Source organism: Pelophylax lessonae (genome assembly GCF_965119305.1).
Source record: "Pelophylax lessonae genome assembly, chromosome: 11".
Classification (NCBI taxonomy): Eukaryota; Metazoa; Chordata; class Amphibia; order Anura; family Ranidae; genus Pelophylax; species Pelophylax lessonae.
The window spans coordinates 146,499,636-146,521,940 of NC_138778.1; the positions used below are offsets into that span (position 1 = coordinate 146,499,636).

The following is a 22,305-nucleotide window of genomic DNA, read 5'->3' on the forward strand; positions in this document are numbered from 1 at the left end:
GAAACGGCTGCCCATGCCGTTTCCTCAGAGCCCTGTGCTGTGACTGGCGGCTCCCATGCGCATGCGCGGGAGTGACGTCATGCGGCTCCGGCCAGTAATACAGCAAGAGTCCGCAGACTTGGAAGGAAGACAGGCGAAGATGGATGCGGCCACCAGCTGGGACATTATGCATTTACTTTGCAGGGAAGAAAAAAACAAGAAAAAAAAAGGAAGAGTTTACTTCCTCTTTTATGGTTTAAATTTCAGCCGGTTTAGCAGGAGATTTGAACTATGTATGGCCGGCCTAACTGGGAAACATTTCACGTGACACTGGACCTTGGCCTATCTGATAAACCCTGTTTCATGGTTCAAAATTTGAGAAATCAAATATCATAATTTTTAATTCAGAGAGGCTCTGACAGGTTCATTCTAGAGGGATGCAGAGCCTGCAACTTATCGCATTAGAACACTTCAAGTGCATCATCTGATTAATAATAAAAAAGTCACTCCTATTCAGATTCAGTCTGTACATTGACATATTCACCCATACAGCTTTTATTCAGAGCAATTCATTAGCGCAAGCATATATTTCTACTATTATCACACCTATATATGTCTAGGTGTATATATACATATAAGTATGTGTGTATATATACCCCTATACACAAGTTCAGATGTTTTGCCTGCTTCCAAAGACTCCCAAAAAAATGCCCAAAAAAACGCTAGCACCAAAAAAAAAAACCGCCCAGGTGTGTTGTTGCAGGCATTTTTTTGGGGTCTTTGGAGGCAGGCAAAACATCTGAACTTGTGTATAGTGATATATATACACACACACTTATATGTATTTTACACATACACATATATAGGTGCTATAGGAGCGGAGCCATATTAGTGTTAATTATTTCATTAGCGCAAGCATATATTTCTGCTACTATCACACCTATATATGTCTAGGTGTATATATACATATAAGTATGTGTGTATATATACCACTATACACAAGTTCAGATGTTTTGCCTGCCTCAAAAGACCCCAAAAAATGCCCAAAAAAACGCCTGCTACTAAACCGGCAAGGTGTGAAAATAGCGGAGCCATATCCCTGTTCTATAAGTGACCTAATACAAACAATCTTTTTTTTCTGGTTCTGGACATGCTACAGAGCTGAAACTTCACAGGTACACTTTTTAGACCCTCCAGATACTAAATCCAAAGACATTTTTTATTTTTTTTTTTATTTTTTCAATAATTGGCTCTCTATCAAAAATGACAATTTTTAAGAACTTTTTTTTGTGTGATTAATAGTCCCTGGGGTATGACCCAGAACCCTGGGCACTTTTTAGGGGCATTTATTGGGTTTTAGGGCTTCAAAATGGTGTTTTTTGATTACCGAAGTTCGGGTCCCATTGATTTCAATGGGGTTCTGAAATCCGGGCCGAACTTTCGGGAAGTTCGGATGTTCTGGCCGAACCGAACTTTTGAAAAGTTCGATCATCCCTACTTACCACTTGAGTTTATGTCCAATGCTATATGCTCTAATGACATTTATATGGTATATTGTATGTGGAACTGCCGTTGTTGTGGAATTATGATTTTGGCATTAGAAGGTAAAGAACATTTAGGCAGAGTGGGAAAAGTTTAGTATATCTGTAAGGTTTAATTTGTAGCCCCCACTGGGGAGATTTCTCTTATTTTCTTGTCAGAACAGAGAATGATGGCAAATCCCTCCAGTAGGGGAAACAGACTGCAACACTTTTTTTTCCGTAAAATCGGGTAGAGATTAGAAGCTCTAGTTAGTGATTTTTTTCTCTCTGTCTTCCCGTCCTAGGGACAACCACTGATTTATTTCTGTCATAGGGTTAGAAAGGAAAGTACATTTCCTATGGGTTAATTTTGCCTCATTTTTGAAAACTGTTTTTAACAAGAAATTGGACGTAATATATTGTCTTACAATTCTACATTACTTTTCTCAACAGATGGTGATGAAGATTTAAACAAATGTGAATGCTCATATAAATGTGGCATTAACAAAAAAATGTATATTTACTTGTACCCATTTAATATTGAGTACAACCTCTTTGCTGCAGCAATGATCTATATCATGTGGAAGAATGTTGGACGCAAGATTGATGAAAATGCTTTTTTCCATCATGGACTGGGGCCAGGTGTTCGTCAACACATTCCACTTCTGGGCCTTTTTTCGGGTTTGGCCATTGTAATTACAGGCCTAGTAATGTTTGTCTTGTATGAACTGGGTAGAGAGAATCCTCAAAAACTTTGGATATCTTTGACTGCTTTTTACTTCTTTCATTTGATCAGTCTTTATTTTATGTGTCTGGCCAATGTGGTGGGAATTGCAATTTTCAAGGTAGATAAGAGAAACATGTGCAATCAGAAGAACCCAAGTCGGACCTTAGATACGGTACTACTCGTGTTGGCAACATTAGGTCAATATGAAATTTCTTATTATTCGATTATAGCCATGGTATCCATAGTTCCTTTTGGCCTCATGTGTGGTTTAACATTTTCCTATTCTGTACTGATGATTCTTCAACACTTTCTTCAAAATGCTTTTATAATTGAAGGCCTACACCGTCTTCCCCCACCCAACTTACTTAATGCTCATTCAGAAACAAGTTTCCCCATTCCTGTGGAACAACATGATTTTATACGGCATAGAAGTGTGCCAGAAAAAGAAAACAGATTGTCCATAACGAGCCTTCCAGGAAATCTGAGAATGTCAAGAAGATCGACTCTGAAGGGAAGCATTAAGAGCCATCTGAAGAAAAGGAAAACATTGAAGGACATTTACTTGTTTCTCTTCCTCTGTAACATTACAGTAAGTCATTTATGTCTTTGTATCCTAGTAAACAACAGGCTCATTTAGTTCAATAGTACAAATATAATTAGAAATTGTTTCCTGCTGATTTAGTAAAGGAATATAGAACTTCCACTCTGCAAAGAAAATCTTCACTTAAGTTGGTGATTAAAATTAAGTGCAATGCTATACAGTAGTTCCCCTACTTACGAACGAGTTCCATTCCAGGAGTTTGTTCATAAGTTCAACTTGTTCCCCCCATCTGCACAAGCCTCCCCCAGTCTGTATAAGTCCCCCAAGTACCCCCCGAGTCTGTATAAGTTCCACAAGTCCTCCCACTCTGCACAAGTCCCAACAGTCTGTATAATTCCCCCAAGTACCCCCCAAGTCTGTACAAGTTCCACAAGTCCTCCCACTCTGCACAAGTTCCCCCAGTCTGTATGAGTCCCCCCCAGTCTTTACAAATCCCCCCCAGTCTTTACAAGTTCCCCCATCTGCACAAGCCTCCCCCAGTCTGTACAAGTCCCCCAAGTCTGCACAAGTTCCACAAGTCCTCCCAGTCTGCACAAGTCCCCCCAGTCTGTATGAGACCCCCCCAGTCTTTACAAGTCCCCCCAGTCTTTACAAGTCCCCCAGTCTGTATGAGTACCCCCCCCCCAGTCTTTACAAGTCCCCCCTAGTGTTTACAAGTCCCCCCAGTCTTTACAAGTCCCCCCCAGTCTTTACAAGTCCCCCCTAGGCTGTTCTAACTCCCATCCTCCCTTAATTCACAGAACTCACCTTAGAATCACATATCTCTCTTTCACAGGAATGACAGATTTCCTTTCCTTCTGGGGGCTCCGGTTAATCACATCAGCTCCCTGCCCCCTCCAGAGATGTAGTTCCCGCCCCCCACAGCCACCTGAAGCTCCAGCAAGAGATCTCTGGGACAGTGAGCAGCAAGTAAAAGTTCCAGTATATATCCCCTAGTTTGTAGACGCTATAACATTCGCATAAACCAATCAATATACACTTATTGGGATCTTTTTTACAAAAGTATAATACATTTTATTTGGGTACAACTTTGCATGACCATGCAATTGTCAGTGTCGTATCACAAAAAATGGTCATGAAGGGGGGCAAATCATCCGGAGGTCAAGTGGTTAATACATCCCATTCACCTTCAGATGCCACTGTAACAAGATAATCAATGTTATTCAGTTTGCCTGTCAGCAGTCATGTGTCAATGGTATGGCTGATCAGCTTATGAATATATAGAAGCTGTTAGAATTGGAAGGAGTACACACATACATGCATGGAGTCTCTAAATGTTGCAATCTCCAGAGAGTGTCCAAAACTCAGCATGATGATATCAATTGTGTATTGCCCCTGTTAGGGTATTCTGCATACAAATGATCAGTGCTGTCAGTAGAATATTTAATACTAATAGGTCGTTAATTTACATTCCTCCTAACTGTGGGAATTTGTTATATACACTCAGCAGAGAGTCTGTACCTTTCAGTATATGGGGAATACACTCAGCAGAGAGTCCGCACCTTTCAGTATAGGGGGCATACACTCAGCAGAGAGTCCGCACCTTTCAGTATAGGGGGCATACACTCAGCAGAGAGTCCGCACCTTTCAGTATAGGGGGCATACACTCAGCAGAGAGTCCGCACCTTTCAGTATAGGGGGCATACACTCAGCAGAGAGTCCGCACCTTTCAGTATAGGGGGCATACACTTAGCAGAGAGTCCGCACCTTTCAGTATAGGGGGCATACACTCAGCAGAGAGTTCGCACCTTTCAGTATAGGGGGCATACACTCAGCAGAGAGTCCGCACCTTTCAGTATAGGGGGCATACACTCAGCAGAGAGTCCGCACCTTTCAGTATAGGGGGCATACACTCAGCAGAGAGTCCGCACCTTTCAGTATAGGGGGCATACACTCAGCAGAGAGTCCGCACCTTTCAGTATAGGGGGCATACACTCAGCAGAGAGTCTGCACCATTCAGTATAGGGGGAATACACTCAGCAGAGAGTCCGCACCTTTCAGTATAGGGGGAATACACTCATTAGAGAGTCTGCACCTTTCAGTATAGGGAGCATACACTCAGCAGAGAGTCTGCACCTTTCAGTATGGGGGGCATACACTCAGCAGAGAGTCTGCACTTTCAGTATAGGGGGCATACACTCAGCAGAGAGTCTGCACCTTTCAGTATAGGGGGCATACACTCAGCAGAGAGTCTGCACCTTTCAGTATAGGGGGCATACACTCATCAGAGAGTTCACACCTTTCAGTATAGGGGGCATACACTCAACAGAGAGTTCACACCTTTCAGTATAGGGGGCATACACTCAACAGAGAGTCTGCACTTTCAGTATAGGGGGCATACACTCATCAGAGAGTTCACACCTTTCAGTATAGGGGGCATACACTCATCAGAGAGTTCACACCTTTCAGTATAGGGGGCATACACTCAGCAGAGAGTCCGCACCTTTCAGTATAGGGGGCATACACTCAACAGAGAGTTCGCACCTTTCAGTATAGGGGGCATACACTCAACAGAGAGTTCGCACCTTTCAGTATAGGGGGCATACACTCAGCAGAGAGTTCGCACCTTTCAGTATAGGGGGCATACACTCAGCAGAGAGTCCGCACCTTTCAGTATAGGGGGCATACACTCAGCAGAGAGTTCGCACCTTTCAGTATAGGGGGCATACACTCAGCAGAGAGTTCACACCTTTCAGTATAGGGGGCAGAACAGACTTGGAGTACTTCACAGTTCTGATTTTTAGCTCCAAAGTTGTGAGTAAGTAAATCAAAACAAGATGGTGAATATAACCAAAATAACCGCGCTAAACACAGAACAAATACATTTATTTAAGAACCCTTTCGTACCTCCACTGCAGGTCCGCTAGATGATATGCACAACGGTGTGTATAGAGACAGTCCGGGCAATCCAATCCAAGAATTCACTTTAGAGGTGGAGGATTTCTGTCTCTTTGCACATTAATACACTATATTTGGACTTTTTATCTCTGCATTTGGAGTCACATTATTTTTTATTGCTGTTAGGGGGTGATCCTTTATTGCTTGATAGCACATTATATATATATATATTCCTTGTATGTTTATTTCTTATTTTGTTTGATAGCTCACTGCTATCTTATGAGACACATTTGTTGCAATTACATGCATCACTTTTAGCGCAGCTTTATTTTTATTATTGCTAAGATGGTGAATATACATATTCAAAAAAACGAAGAGATTTCCAGTCCCAACTTACCAACCAGCCAGCGACCAACCGAATTAAACTGTCTAACAGTATGCGTTAAAAACAGGGGTTTGGTTGCACACATTTGCAAATACATGCGTAAACTGCAGGCCCCGGCAAGGCACCCTGTAATCTGCAGTCCCTAACTCTACAATTTAAAGAGTCTCTACAATGGGAGCACATGCATTTAATGGGATAGATGGAGGACAGGTGATTAGAGGGAGCCCAGCCCTCCTTAAAGGCACAGGGTCACACTGAACACCCAGCACTTTGCACAATGGCGGCAAAGGTGTCAGTGCGTTCCCTGGCTCAATATAGATATCAATGATAATTCAAAAAGTGGTCACTGCCTCCACCTATAACTGGTCTTAATGATAAGGAGCACTGGAAGGGCGGACGCAGATCAACTTGCATTATCGATGATATCTACATATTGAGCCAGGCAACGCACTGACACCTTTGCCGCCATTGTGCGATGTGCTGGGTGTTCAGTGTGACCCTGTGCCTTTAAGGAGGGGTGGGCTCCCTCTAGTCACCTATCCTACATCTATCCCATTGAATGCATGCGCTCTCATTGTAGAGACTCTTTAAATTGTAGAGTTAGAGACTGCAGACTACAGGATGCCTTGCTGGGGCCTGCAGCTTACGCATGTATTTGCAAATGTGTGCCACCAAACCCCTGTTTTTAACGCATACTGTTAGACAGTTTAATTCGGTTGGTCGCTGGCTGGTTGGTAAGTTGTGACTGGAAATCTCTTTGTTTTTTTGATCCGCGTCCGCCCTTCCAGTGCTCCTTACCATTAAGACCAGTTATAGGTGGAGGCGGTGACCACTTTTTGCATTATCGTTGAATATACATATTGTCAGGAAGTTTGAACAAATAATAAAGTCAGTGATATCAATTAATATATGACGGTGCCTCCAATATAAAATAAATTATTAATCAGTTGCCTAATTTAGGCGCGTTAGACATAAAAACCCCTACACAGTACGCAAGGCGTCTCCTGTACATGCCTGTACTCTCTCCCCTCCAATGCATGCCCCTGTGAGACCCACTGTCAGGAGTAGAGTCGGGCTGAACTCTCGAACATTGCAAAAGTTCGTAACCGAACCCCATTAAAGTCTATAGGGCCTGAATGTGAAAAATCAGAAGTCCCCATTTTGAAGGCTTTTATGCAAGTTATTGGTCATAAAAAGTGTATGGGGACCTGGGTTCTGCCCTGGGGGACATGTACCGTATTTTCTGGCATATAAGACAACTGGGCGTATAAGACGACCCCCCTCATTTTCAAGTTAAAACATAGGTTTTGGGCTATACTCACTGTATAAGACTACCGAAGCAAGGCAACACCATTGAAAAACATCAGATTTCTCAGATCTCTCATATATCTCCAAGGTACTGTAAGAAAGTATTTGATGTAATCTCTCAAAGCGCTGGCTGTCTGTGCCCTATTAATCTCCAAGGTATTGTAAGTACTGTAAATGTAATCTCTGATATATCTCCAAGTTACCTTAAGTACTGCAAATGTAATCCATCGTATAGATTCAAGGTACTGTAAGTAAGTGTAAGTATTACCGGTAGATGTAATCTCTCAAGGTGCTGGCTGTGCGGGAATCCTGTACCGGTGTACCGTAGCTTTGGCTACATACAGTGTACCACGCTGAGCCAATTATGGTGAGCGATGTATTCTATTATTAAATGCAAAGCCTGCTCACATTGGCAGAGTCAGAGAGGCGGGCTGATGTTACTCTCTCTGGCTCCGCCAATTTTCTTGCTGCGCAAGTTCATGGGGACGGGGGTGCTTTAAAATTATTTTTTTTCTATTTATTTTTATTTTATTTTTTATTTTAAAACTGTTTTTAATAAATAAATAAATAAATAAATAAATCTGATCACTTTTATTGCTGTCACAAGGAATGTAAACATGTGACAGTAATAGGTAGTGAAAGGTACTCTTTATGGAGTGATCGGAGGTCTAAAAGATGCCCAAATCTGCATTTTTGAATACTGACATTTTTTTAAAATCAGCTCCATTGGCAGCCGAGTAAACCGGAAGGAAAGTTGTGATATCGCTTCCGGGTCACATGATCGGAGACCTGATCGAAGCCGAATCTGGCTTCGTTCGGGACTTCAACCAGTGGGACGGGAGACCTGGGCAGAGCCGTGGAAGGCGGTGGGAGGGGGGGGGATGTCCCCTCTGGCTCGCTGGGATAACGGCCGAGCGGCTGCTGAACCACATCGGTTGTTATCTCCTGAAAGCCGACCGCCGGCTCTAAAAATGGTAGCGGGTTGATACCTGCAGCTGCAGGCATCATCCCGGTGCAACCACTTCTTCAAGCCGACGTACAGGTACGTCGGTTTGCGGGTCAACCACTTACCGACCTCCCGCTGCAGATATACTGCGGCAGGCTGGCTTGGCTGCATGAATCGACGTAGGGGTATGTCGGTCGCAGGCGTGGTGCTGTGGGGCGAGCACCCGTGATCACTACCCACTGAGAGAGAAGGACAGTCAACTGTTGTAAGCATAGCGGATCGTTGTTCTCTCTGAAATGATCACAGAGCGCCTGTGATCCTTCTATATAGGATCACATGTCTCTATGGTCATTTCACAAGCCCCTCCCCATAAGTTAGAAAACACTCCCCTAGGCTCACACTTAACCCTTTGATCACCACTGTGTTAACCCCTTCCCTGCCAATGTCATTATTACAGTAACAGTGCAAATTATTAGCACTGATTACTGTAGTAATATCACTGGTCCCCCCAAAAGTGTCAAAAAAGTCAGTTAGGGGTTGCAGTCCCGCTAAAAATCACAGATTGCCTCCATTACTAGTAAAAAATAAATAAATGAATAAAAATGACATAAATCTTTCCCCTAGTTTGTAGATGTGATAACTTTTGCGTAAACCAATCAAAATCCGCTTATTTGGATTTTTTTTTTTACAAAAATATGTATCAGAATACAAATTGGCCTAAAAGGATGAAAAATTTTATTTTTACATTTTTTGTTTTTGGGAATGTTATATAGCAGAATGTGAAAAATATTGTATTTTTTTTTTCAGAATTGTCTGTTTTTTTGTTTATAGCGCAAAGGTGATCAAATACCATGAAAAGAAAGCTCTATTTGTGGGGAAAAAAGGGACATAAATTGTATTTGGGTACAGCGTCGCATGACCGCACAATTGTCCATTAAAGTAACGCAGTGCAGAATCGCAAAAAATGGCCTGGTCATTAAGAGGGCAAATCCTTCCGGTCCAGAAGTGGTTAAAGTGAAACAATAAAAATGAAAAATTCCTGTAAATATAGTGCCTGGGGTCTCCTTGGTCTGCCTGTAAAATTACACATCTGTACCATGTATAGAACTTGCTCGTACGACCTGAAAGTTGCGCGACTTTGACGTGACTTCAAAGCGACTTAAAGGAATGCCTGTGTAATCTTGAGGTCTATGGACCTCAAGTCGGAACCAAAGTAGTGCAGGGACTACTTTGAAGTCACTGCAACTTGATGCCACACAGATATGAATGGTACTCATTGAAAATCATGTAATGCGACTTTCCGATTTGTAATGGGACTGTGCAGTCCCAAGTCGCAGGACAAGTCGCACAAGTGTGAAGGGGCGTTAAATTGATTTTCGCTGCAAGCTTCCTTCATTTTGTAAACAATGGCTTGGGGAGCCAGTCTGTATGAGGCCACATTTTATTGCACTCAGAACAAGATTAGACATTTTTTGATAAATTCTGGTGTCTCTTTGGCAGACTTTGGATATAAATAACAAAGTTTTGCACCACAGTGAGCAAGCCTTATGTGAAGAAGCCAAATTATAGTATACTCCTGGCCAAGATTAATGATTTTTTTTAGATAAAATCTGGTGTCTCTTTTGCAGACTTTAGATAGAAGTAACAGGTGCGGAAAAATTGGGCCTTGGGTGTTGGTGTTGGGTTTCACACCATAACCCTTAACAGTTATCCTTGACAAAAGCAGGATTAGACTCTGTTCTAAAATATTATGTCACACAGCTGAGCACTGGGAAGTGGGTCGGGACAAAGAACCCAACAATCTGTTGGAATGGGGTGGCTGCTCCCTACTGTTCCATGATGGCTCCCTTTGGAGGACATCCTGCCTCGTTGGGGTTGTTCTTCCCCCTCACTTTCCTCTTCTGTTCTATCAGGCACCCAAGTCAAGTCAGTGACATCATCATCATCATCCCCTCCATCTTCACCACTGGAGCCAACTTAGCAATACGCTGCAGCTGGGGGAATATGACTGCCAATCTCCCCTCACTGTAGGCTCATGTTCCTACCTTCTTCCACCTCAGAACCAACATCAGAATCAAGTAATGGCTGTGCATCCTCAAGCAGCAAGTGGCTGACGCTGTGGTCGATGTAACATTGACTGAAAGTGTGTACTTTTATCAGCAATTCATGTTAAGGAATTGATTACTACTCTTTAAAAGATGTTTGTATACAGTTTGTACCATACTCCATCTTACTTCTGAAAACATATAGAATATAAAACATACTTATTTCTTATTATAAGTATTACAGTAAAACATAGACATGGTAATATTATTTTTTATTGTGATTGAGTCCTTTTACGTAGTATGATGCCTAATATATACATCAATTAAAAAGTGTTTTAATATTTTAAAGCAATATTTACAAACCAGGCGCTCCTGGGATGCTTGTAGGGTGGAGGGATAGAAGTAAGCCTGTGAGGCTCCCCAGCGGTTGTTCTGCTGTTAGCCAACTAATGGCTCAGTAAAGAGATTCGCACCCAGGGCAGCCATAGGAAAAATTCCAGTCCAGAAGTCAAAGAAATAATCACAAATCTGGCGCTCCTGGGGTGCCTTTAGGGTGGAGGGATAGAAATAAGCCTGTGAGGCTCCCCAGCGTTTTTTCTGCTGCTAGCCAACGAGCATAGGAAGGGTGCTGATATGGATAAAAGTACATGAGGAAGGCAGCGCATGAACCACACCGGGATGCAATGGATAAGAAAGTCAGGTGAACATCCAGTATAGAAAAGGTTAACAGTTTATTGGTATTGCTATTTCTAGTGCTATTTAATTTCTAATGTTTCAACTGTGTGTTTATATTTTATATTCAATACTTTCTATAATGCATCCTCCAGTTATTATTATTATTGTCATATTGTTATATATTTTTTTAATTGAGAGATTTTGTGCGTATTTTAAACGTTTATATTACCAAGGAGGGAGGTAAGGGCACCGAGAGGTTAAAAATGCAATCAAACCTTTTCCTGGTTTGTAATCACAGTCCCGCCCCTTCCCCTATCTTTAAATTTCCCTGTTGCCATTCCTTTCCATGACTTGATAAAGCGCATAGCGCGAAACATGTAGTCATGGCAACCATATAGCTTGTGGTCCACCCTGGTTCCTGGTACTTCCCCGCAAGTGGCGCCTGTCCGGCTGATGTCACCGCTACGGAACTTACAGCAGAGTCCTTTCATTCTCGCGCCCGCTGGTTTTCGGCTTAGTGCACACACTGCTCAGCAGTCCTGGGAGACTGACCTCCTCGCACTTGGGTTGCTTGCTGCCAGGTGCCCTTATCCACTCCAGCCCAGGGGGATGTAAGCATTTTATGTACTTTGTTTTTCGGTTATCAATACCAATAAACTGTTAACCTTTTCTATACTGGATGTTCACCTGACTTTCTTATCCATTGCATCCCGGTGTGGTTCATGCGCTGCCTTCCTTATGTACTTTTAATATTTTAAAGTTATGATTAGAGATGGTCCGAACATCTTTCTTCAATCTTTCTTCATTTTATAAACAATGGCTTGGGGAGCCTGTCTGTATGATGAGGCCACAATTTAGTGCACTCGGACCAAGATTATAGATTTTTTTGGATAAATTATGGTGTCTATTTCGCAGACTTTGGATAGAAGTAACAGGTGCTGAAGAATTGGGCTTTGGGTGTTGGAGTTGCCTTTACAGCATAACCTATATACTCTTAATGAAAGCAAGAATTGGCTTTGCTGTTAAAAATTGAAATGATATGCATGTGTGAGACAGGTGCGGAAAATTGGTCCTCGGGTGGTAATTGTGCCTATGAAACCCATACCAAACAAAATGTCTTCCAGATAAAAATCAATACCCACAAAAATAGGAAACATGGACAGTCTTGCAGAGTTTCCAGATCCAAGAAACACTTAATTGGCGATATTGGTATCAGGGACTTGATAGTTGCTGCTAATCCAGGATTGATTCATTTTGATAAATGTCAGCCGGTCAATGGACAGATATGCACTTTTATCTGTCACAAAACCTCTAGCAGCACTGAATGCTTACAAGCTGTCATTCATACGTCTGACGTCATTTCCGCATCCGGTAGTTGGAACGCAAGCCGAGTGCGGCGTCCAGCACGATCAGGAAGAAGCCAGATTACGCGGTTATCTTTTGTAAGTGCAATATATCTTTTAACCAATAAATGTTTGAGTAAAATACTACACTATGGAGCACTTTTCCTTTTCTGGTATCACCCATGTGGGAGTTCAATGATTAGAGATATTGGGGCCCAGAAGAAATAGAGGAATCCTTGCGCATTGCTGTATGGTGGCTTATTATTTGTGCCTCCATCTCTCTACTGTCCGGTAAGTGGGGAAGAGAGAGGGGAGCACGGAGTGGAGCACTTTGAGCACGCTGTTCATTGCAAGATTGTTATAATTTGAAAGACTTTGCAGGACTGTTTGCTGATGTGGATCAAGACATAACCAGAATATATACACTGATTTGCCACGTAGCACAATACTGGTTTATTAGTCAGTACCAGTACAAGTTAATGTCATAAGTTGGCACTTGATATTCATTGGATTGCACCTGTCACTTTGTATTTATTTAACTATTGCTTGCATTATATATTTATTCTGAAGAGCACTTTAATTAATATTCATGGTATTTATTTAGGAATAGATTGCACTTAGGACTTTATATTTACTTAGTAATTGTGTACACTACACATTTAAGAGCACTTCATATTGTATATGCTTGATCAAGTTTGTGTTATGAAATAATGGGATTAGCATATTTATAGTCACATAGTAGACATTATTTACAATTTCTATTATAAATTGAGCACTATTTATTTCACATAGGGAGCACCGCTGATATATTTATTTATATGTATCGAGTAAGGAATCTATGTCCTTTTTATTACCAGCAGCCTGCAAGCTCACTGAGCTAGTATAGAGCATACATTATTCAATCATAAAGTTTTGAAAATTTCTAAGCGCAGTTAAACCCCAACATTTATTGTCAAGGCTCACCATCCTTGTGGCCTCCTCAAATGGTGACAGTACAGTCTTTATCAACAGCCATTGGTGTGGGGAAAAAAAACCCGAGCTTGTCTGAGCTTGTCTGAGCCTGTCGTGCCATACTCACACAGGTACTCATTGACAGCCCTCTGATGCATGTGCAGCTGCTGCAGCATTGCAAAAGTCGAGTTCCACCTGGTAGGCATGTCACAAACCAGGCAGTTTATGGGCAGGTGGAATTCCCACTGAATTTCATCCCACCAGAGCACTGGCTGTGTATGACCACCTGAAATGGCTACAGACTCTTCTGCCTTGCTTCAGAATATCTTCCAACCCTGGGTACCTGTTAAGGAAACACTGCACCACCAAATTGAGGACATGTGCCAGGCATGGCACGTGTCAACTTTCACTGTCTAACCATTCCTAGCTCCAGCTGGCATGACGTGAACCATCTCTGGGCCTGCCTCTTCAGAGTTGAAAGAATCTCTGCTCCTGTGTGGCCCCTGTCCCTTAGACAGACCAGCTGAAGCACTTCATAGCATCTTTAGCCTGACTCATTGAATAGCCCCTTGAGCACTTATACCTTTTCGTGCACATAAGAATTCAGCACTTGCTAATAAACATGCTTCCAGTTGCTGACCCGGCTTGTCTTGACCTTCCTCTGAACTCCACCTGCATCGACCTTGGCTTGACCCCTGACTTCTGGTTCTGCCTGCTCCTTTGGCTCCTATACCACAGATTGGTTCCATATCCGGCCTGTCTCCTGACCACGTTCCTGTCTATACCTTCTATGTGTATGACCCTACCAGTCTGACTTTGCTACTCTGCCTGCTGTCACCAGGACCTGCTGTCTGCCTACTTACCTGCTTGTTAAAGCCTTCTGGTGACTTCTCCTGCCCAGCATGGACACCTGCCCTGCTTCTAGCAAGACTTACAGGCACTCGTGCCACTCTGTACTTCTGCGCCTCCTTTCTACACTATCAGGGGCCCAGAGGTGTAAGAGAAGCCTTCCTCATCATATCAGGGTCTACTACCAGGTACGTGATAGTAGGACAATAATAAGGAGAAGGAGGAGCAGGGGCTGAAGCTGAAAAATTTTGCATCATTACCACCAGCTGTATGGAGATATGGTGGCAAAACAAGCTGCAGCACTGAACCCTGTCCTGTATCCTTCCGAGTTACATGCAGAGTTAACCCAGTGTGCTGTGAACAAAATATATCATCCGTTACCATGCTTGCTGGACCACGTGTCAGCAGTAATGTGGACATTGCAGCTGACTGCCTTGCCCAACGATGCCACAACATTGCCTTCCATGTGATGGTAGAGAGCTGTAATGGCCTTCCGTGAAAAGAAATGGTGACTGGGAACCTGCCATTGTGGTACAGCACATTCTGCAAATTCCCAGAAGGGGCAGAATCCACCAGACAGAAAGGCAGGAGCAGAGAAATTTGCCTCCTATAGTCTTCAGTTGGTGGTGTGCTGCTATCAAACGTGTTGCAAGGACCTGTGACACCCTTCCCTATACCATCATCCCTGTCAGTGGAGGCTGCAGAGAGGTCATGAGATAAAGCAGGGGGTAGGGGCAGAGCAGAGAGCTGCTGACTGACAGCCAGCAGCTCTCTGCTCGGGGAGTTCACTTAAAAGATACCAACAAAAATAATTTATGAAATGATAATTTCATGGACAAGTATTCCTATTCCAGAACATGCAATTGAGCTGTAATGGCAAAAAACATTGTGTTAAAGACCAGCTCCAGCCAAATGTATTTTATTTTAGTGATAAAGCTGGACATCAGGCAGACACAAATTGATGAAGCTCTATAATTACTAATTTGCCATTAAAAAATGTTTTTTATATACAAGCAGCGGAAGTACCTACATTTGATATGGTATCAGCCTCTTGCATTACCTGAAAAGCAAGGTTGGAGTGTGAGATGAAAAAAGCAGTACAAGGAGCCAATCAGTTTATTTGCTGACAAAAACATGCCGATAGGAAGAGAATGCAAAATGACAGAGAGATGAGCTAATAACTGTGCTACTTCTCCTTTCACTGTCTGGTTATATGCTGGGGCAGGTTCAGGGTAACCTGGGCTCAAAAAAAGACTTAGGATATCTAGTGGCAGAAAAAAAACTACTGTGGTAGAAATCCTTGGACTGAGTCTGAATCCCTGGATTGAACACCATACCTGGATTAGGTTTTTTATCTTTTTTATAGCGTATAATTTTTTTTTTTTTTTCACATTTTTGGCTTGAGTTCTGCTTTAAAGTCTTACGGTCTGTACCGGTTTAGGGAGATATCTCCTTACTTTCTATCAGGGAAAAAAGGACATTGACAAAAATACCTTATTCATAGGTGTGCACCCCAAAGCTCAAACACACATGCCTTTCTTTGCAGCCTCAGCTGCAATGGACAGTGAATGAATGGGAAGTGCTCTGTACTGAGCGGCTTCCTGTTCATTCACAAACTGTGTTGTTTAATGGTATCAGCCATATGATCAGACCAGTGGTGATATGCAGTTTCTACTTTACTAAACAATTGAGGTCAACATAACATTGCATAGGGGATATATCATTTAAGCAGGAGGGTGCAGCATAAAACATTAATATTAACAGTAGGGAAAAAAGAACCAGAAGAAATGAGAACAATTTTACAAATGGCCACTAGATGGCAGTAGAGTTCCTGGGTTCAGTTCAGCTTCTGTAAGAGAAAGAATTCAATGTTTCTTCTTACATGTCCAATTGACAAAGGAAGGTTCAGGAAAGCTAATGTGGCTGGCACAGGCTTCACACTGGCACTGCTGCTGTTGTCTTTGCTCGTATAAAGAGGTGTTCTGTGCAGCGGTCAGAACTAAAGTTGGTTAAATGGTCAAAACAGATATAGGGACACGGGTATTCTATATTTTTTTTAAATAATAACAAGTTTATTAATGAAAAATTTGACTTATAATCATAACCGTACAGCATATAATTCTTTATGTACCAGTATATTCATGAGGAACAAGACATACAACATAAAACGATAAACATATAACATAGTACCGGCCGGTGCATATTAATTCGATCACAGGGCTAATTTTCACTGTTTTTGGTCAAATACCGGGAGTATATCTTCCTGCGATTCGTGTCTGTGGATAAACGGAGTGTAGTTCAAAAAAAGGGGGGGTGTTTTCAAAATTAAGATGTTCTGAAAAAATTGCGGTTTTGGAAGGTAGGTCTGATGGGATGGCTATTTTCCATTTAGCATCATTGGAAAGTAAATTCTGGGGTGCCAGTGTGCAGTCCGGAGTCTGTCCTGATACTTTTGACTCCTGTGGTAATTACCATTGCTTCACCTTTTTACATTTCCTCCCTTTTACTTTTCCAAATGCTGGTTGGATAATTGATTTCTCAGCGGTTTGTAGGTAGGAAGAAATAGGGATTTCCTGTGATTTGTTGTCACATATGGGTCCCTTTATTGCGGGTGTATAGAGTGGTGTCAGGGGTATTTAGCTGGTGGTTAATAGTACCGTATGTCTTTTGGGGACTATGCAGAGTGTATTTTGTAGGGCGGATAGGTGTTGGGTCTTTCAAAGTTATTTCTTATAGTGCATCTTTAATCCCTTCTCCCCACTCTGTCAGCTGTTGGCCGATACTTCACCCCTCTACTGATGTGTATCAGTGCGTTTGGGGACTATGCAGAGTGTGCTTTTATAGGGCGGGTAGGTAATGGTTACTTCAATATAATTCCTTCGGTACCCATCTATTCGAATGCACCGCTCACCTATTGTTTTTTCCCACTCTGTCAGCCATTGGCTGATTCTTCACCCCTTCTTCCATTGTGTTCCAGTACAGTCTTGCACTTACCTGACCTTCACTCTATAGCCGCTCGTTCCGTTTTCTACCTTCCGCTGCTTCCTTGTTGCGGTCGCCGATCCCCGACCTCTTGCTTCCGTTTGCTTTCTCCGTTGTCTGTGTCTGAGACACTGGTGGGCGTGCCGGCGGTGATGATGACGTCAACGCGTTTCGCTTCCAAGTGGCGTAGCTTCGGCGACCGCAACAAGGAAGCAGCGGAAGGTAGAAAACGGAACGAGCGGCTATAGAGTGAAGGTCAGGTAAGTGCAAGACTGTACTGGAACACATTGGAAGAAGGGGTGAAGAATCAGCCAATGGCTGACAGAGTGGGAAAAAACAATAGGTGAGCGGTGCATTCGAATAGATGGGTACCGAAGGAATTATATTGAAGTAACCATTACCTACCCGCCCTATAAAAGCACACTCTGCATAGTCCCCAAACGCACTGATACACATCAGTAGAGGGGTGAAGTATCGGCCAACAGCTGACAGAGTGGGGAGAAGGGATTAAAGATGCACTATAAGAAATAACTTTGAAAGACCCAACACCTATCCGCCCTACAAAATACACTCTGAATAGTCCCCAAAAGACATACGGTACTATTAACCACCAGCTAAATACCCCTGACACCACTCTATACACCCGCAATAAAGGGACCCATATGTGACAACAAATCACAGGAAATCCCTATTTCTTCCTACCTACAAACTGCTGAGAAATCAATTATCCAACCAGCATTTGGAAAAGTAAAAGGGAGGAAATTTAAAAAGGTGAAGCAATGGTAATTACCACAGGAGTCAAAAGTATCAGGGCAGACTCCGGACTGCACACTGGCACCCCAGAACTTACTTTCCAATGATGCTAAATGGAAAATAGCCATCCCATCAGACCTACCTTCCAAAACCGCAATTTTTTCAGAACATCTTAATTTTGAAAACACCCCCCCTTTTTTTGAACTACACTCCGTTTATCCACAGACACGAATCGCAGGAAGATATACTCCCGGTATTTGACCAAAAACAGTGAAAATTAGCCCTGTGATCGAATTAATATGCACCGGCCGGTACTATGTTATATGTTTATCGTTTTATGTTGTATGTCTTGTTCCTCATGAATATACTGGTACATAAAGAATTATATGCTGTACGGTTATGATTATAAGTCAAATTTTTCATTAATAAACTTGTTATTATTTAAAAAAATATAGAATACCCGTGTCCCTATATCTGTTTTGACCATTTAACCAACTTTAGTTCTGACCGCTGCACAGAACACCTCTTTATATGCATTTTTAGGTTAGGTCAAAAATGTATTATCTAAATACAGGGACCTCTAATAATAACAATTGTGAAATCTATGCTCCTTGCAATAACCTTATGCTATATGTTGTCTTTGCTCGGGAGGTTTTGGTGGCTGAAGGTAGGGCCACCTCACTGCATGGACAGCCTCTCCACTTGGACTGTAGCAAAGTCCTCTCCAGTGACTGGGGCTTAGATAGATGCTGCATGCTCTTGTGCTCACTGCTGGTGACCCGCACACCAGACTTGATGGGGGAGAACCCAGCACCTGGTGACAGTTCACTTGCCCAGTCACTGCTGTCCCATCAGGCAGGGTCTCACTGAGCACAGGAAGCTGGGAGGAGCCGGAATTTTTTATCCCCTGGGCGTATCCAAGAGCTCAGGGGATGCTGGGAGTCCAGAGGATTGTGGGGGTTTGAAATAAAGGGACCTGCACCTGACTGCACCTGACTGTGGATAAAGGGGCACTCAGCCACAACTGAAGCATAGTAAACACAGGTTATAATGCTTCAGTTACACTTGAGCACAATATGTTTACATTGTTCATTTGTTCGTTTACATTGTTCATTTAGAAAAGGAAGGCGCCAGTAAATTACATATTTACTAGCCCCTTCCCCACCCTGAAGCGTGGTGGTTAGGGTGTGGCCAGACACACCCCCTGTGCACACCTATGACACTAATAGTAGAGTGGAAAAGGATCAGAACTTCAGATAATGTTTTATTACTGTCTGTGCCTTCCTGTCCTTGTGTCGTCCCATTTCTTGAACTGGTGTGATGAAGGCAAGAGAAAATAACTCCAGCAAGGTTACAAAAAAAGGAAACAAAAACCTGAAAAAAATTTTCCCTACTCTAGGTAAAAAACATCTTTGGCTTAGGCTGGGCTCTAAATCCATATTACGGGGAAGGTAAAACACTGATGAAAGTATTCTAGGAAGGTTTTCTTACTTAAAGGAGTTGTAAAGTTAGAAGGTTTTTTTTTTTATTGTAATGCATTCAATGCATTAAGATAAAAACACTTCTGTGTGTAGCAACCCCCCCAGCACCCCCTAATACTTACTGTACGTGAGCCCCATCTTTATCCAGCCATATCCACAAGTCCCTCAGCCCTCCAGGACTCTCCCTCTTGATTGGCTCAGACACAGTCGCTGCTTCATTGGCTCCCGCTGCTGTCAATCAAAGTTAGTTAGCTAATCAGGAGATGGGGGGGGGGGGGCAGGGCCAAATGGCAGCTCCATGTCTGAATGGACACATGGAGCTGCAGCTTGGCTCGGGTGCCCCCATAGCAAGCAGCTTGCTGTGGGGGCACTCAACAGGAAGGAGGGTCCAGGAGCTCCAGCCAGAGACCCGAGAAGGGGAGGGTCCAGGCTGTCCTGTGCAATATGACAAACAAGAGGTTATTGGCACAAGACAGATAGCCAGTATTACTCAGGCAGTCCATGATAAATAATTAAGAAGGAGGGAATGGGAAGGGCAAGAAGGTTCCAATGGGGTTCCATGGGGAATCTGTACACTGTGATGGCTGCTGGCAGTGAAGAGAGAAGCGGCTCTGTCATCAAAACAAAAGGGGAGAGAACCACAAGCGCCAATCTAAGTAGTATGAAGACATTTTTAATGCAGGATAAAAAAAAAAATGTTACTCACAAGAGTAGCGTGTATAGAACGTGAGATAATAAAGTTGAATGGTCCTGGGCATCATGCATCTAGTGGGTCCTTCTGGTACCGGACACAGCTTGTGCTAAGGAATGGAGGTCTCCTGTGAGCTGGCAGGAGGCTTTCCTAGTCCATAGGCTGCCGAAGCTCCATGCGTCCGAGGGCTGTGACCTCACTTCCTGGATGCCGAGCTGTAGACTAATGGCGACGTGTTGTGGCCTGAAGGAGTGCATGCGCCTCAACGCGTCACTCTTAGTCTACAGCTCGGCATCCAGGAAGTGACCTCATGGCCCTTGGACGCACGGATAAACAGAGCTTCGGCAGCCTATGGACTAGGAAAGCCTCCTGCTAGCACAAAGTAGGCCTCCATTCTTTAGCACAAGCTGTGTCCAGTACCAGAGGGACCCCCTAGATGCCTGATGCCCAGGACCATTTGATTTTATTATCTCATGCTCAATACACGCTACTCTTGGGAGTAACATTGTTTTTACCCTGCATTAAAAATGTCTTCATACTACACTTAGATTGGCACTTTTAGTTCCCTTTTGCCCTGTACAAAACCAACTGCAGAGAGGAGGTGAGTATAAGATGTTTGTTATTTACAATCTCTTTAATCCTACTAACTGCTCCACCATCCCAAAAGACAGAAATTCATTCCTTTCAAGAGAGGATAAAGCGATAAGAAGGATATAAAGGGTTAATTAGTAATACTTACATTTTGTATCCACCTAGTTTGCATTAAATGAATTTGTAATATTCTATAAGAACAAATCTGCAATCATACTAATATTACTATATATGACTTTTTGTACTGGTCGGTCATTGCTTATAGAGCTGAGTTATTTATTGACTTGCCTATCTTATTCCCACAGTTCTGGATTTTGCCAGCCTTTGGAGCTCGAGTCATGTTTGACACAGGACTGGAGGTGAAATTTTATGGATTTTCTATGTGGGCTATAATTACCAATATTTGCCTTCCCTTTGGAATTTTTTACCGGATGCACGCTGCTGCCAGTCTGCTGGAACTATATAGCATGGCCTAGAAGGTCTACAATATTTCCTTGAGCCTGGAATACAAGTCTTTTCTGTACCAACATCAACTTGAATGGCTAAGATGTCAAAAGACCTTGAAGTTTCAAAGGAGAAGATTCTGCTTAGATGAAAAGAGAATTAAGGCAGTTCTGAAGGCAAGTCTAACCCGGTATTAGCAAGGTGTACCTAATAAAGTGGCCAGTGAGTGTATATTATAATACAAAAATACCTGCATTTTTATCTGCTCTCAATATGAATCCCTGCCTGACTCCATAAATGTCAATCTCGCACTACCTATAAATACTCATGTATATTCAAAGTTATTTAATAGATATACGTGGCTGCAAGCAATAAATTGTGTTCCCGCAAACTCTATAAAAAGAAACTGCTGTGCCTACTTCATTACCAACTTATATCTCCAAATACAATAAACTGTATACCATCAATATGTGGACCTGAACTACGATCATAAAAATGTGTACTCCAACTCTGTATCGTGGAAAATACATAAAAGAACAAAACACATAAAAACATGAATTGTGTGTCTATATACAAAATATCACAATGAACCATAAATATTGTGTCAATTTACAAATATCACAACATGCAATTGCACCAATGCATATCTGTGTTTAATTGTCCCCTTGTGTATCTCACAGTCTCTTGATAACATTTTTTCAGAAAATAAATAAATTCTTTGCATCCAATGTTTCTTCTTAAATTCCACCTCTTGCGTTGTATTAATTTGGTACACAGTGATTCCCACCACTGTTCACTTCAAATGGTGGATGTAACAGATCCCCAATACTTGGACCAAGTATTTCTGTCTTAGGTCTCCAGAATCTCAAGTGATGCAGTGACCTGGCCTCTCAATTCCCCCCCAAACATCAGCCTAAGCTCGATGAAGGGTAAAACAAAAGACACTTTATTCAACAATTCACTTCCAATATATACAGTCTCATGTGTTTGATTTCATTATCATATGCAAATCTAATGGTATACAGAACATAGTTAACATACTTTGGCCACCTGGAAAGAGACAATAGGTGAATGAGACTGCAACATTATCATAATTAACTCAACTAACAACAAGCCCCCAAAACAAAGCCAAATACGTATTCCTAGAAGTGTAAATACACAACCACCTCTAAACAGATGAAAGTAGAAGACATAGA

At 42.4% G+C, this 22,305-nt stretch overlaps 1 protein-coding gene across 1 annotated transcript in view; it reads left to right on the forward strand.

Annotated features, from left to right (window-relative positions):
• LOC309567444 (proton channel OTOP2-like) overlaps positions 1-21,240 on the forward strand; it is a gene marked incomplete at its 5' end in the record, with an annotated part of 144,535 nt that extends 123,295 nt beyond the window's left edge. The window contains 2 exons of the mRNA XM_082272836.1: positions 1,953-2,815; positions 20,971-21,240. Of these exons, the coding sequence (XP_082128962.1) occupies positions 1,953-2,815; positions 20,971-21,141 (1,034 nt within the window). The 3' untranslated portion in view covers positions 21,142-21,240. The remainder of the gene's footprint in view (positions 1-1,952; positions 2,816-20,970) is intronic.
• Between the last annotated feature and the right edge of the window lie 1,065 nt (positions 21,241-22,305).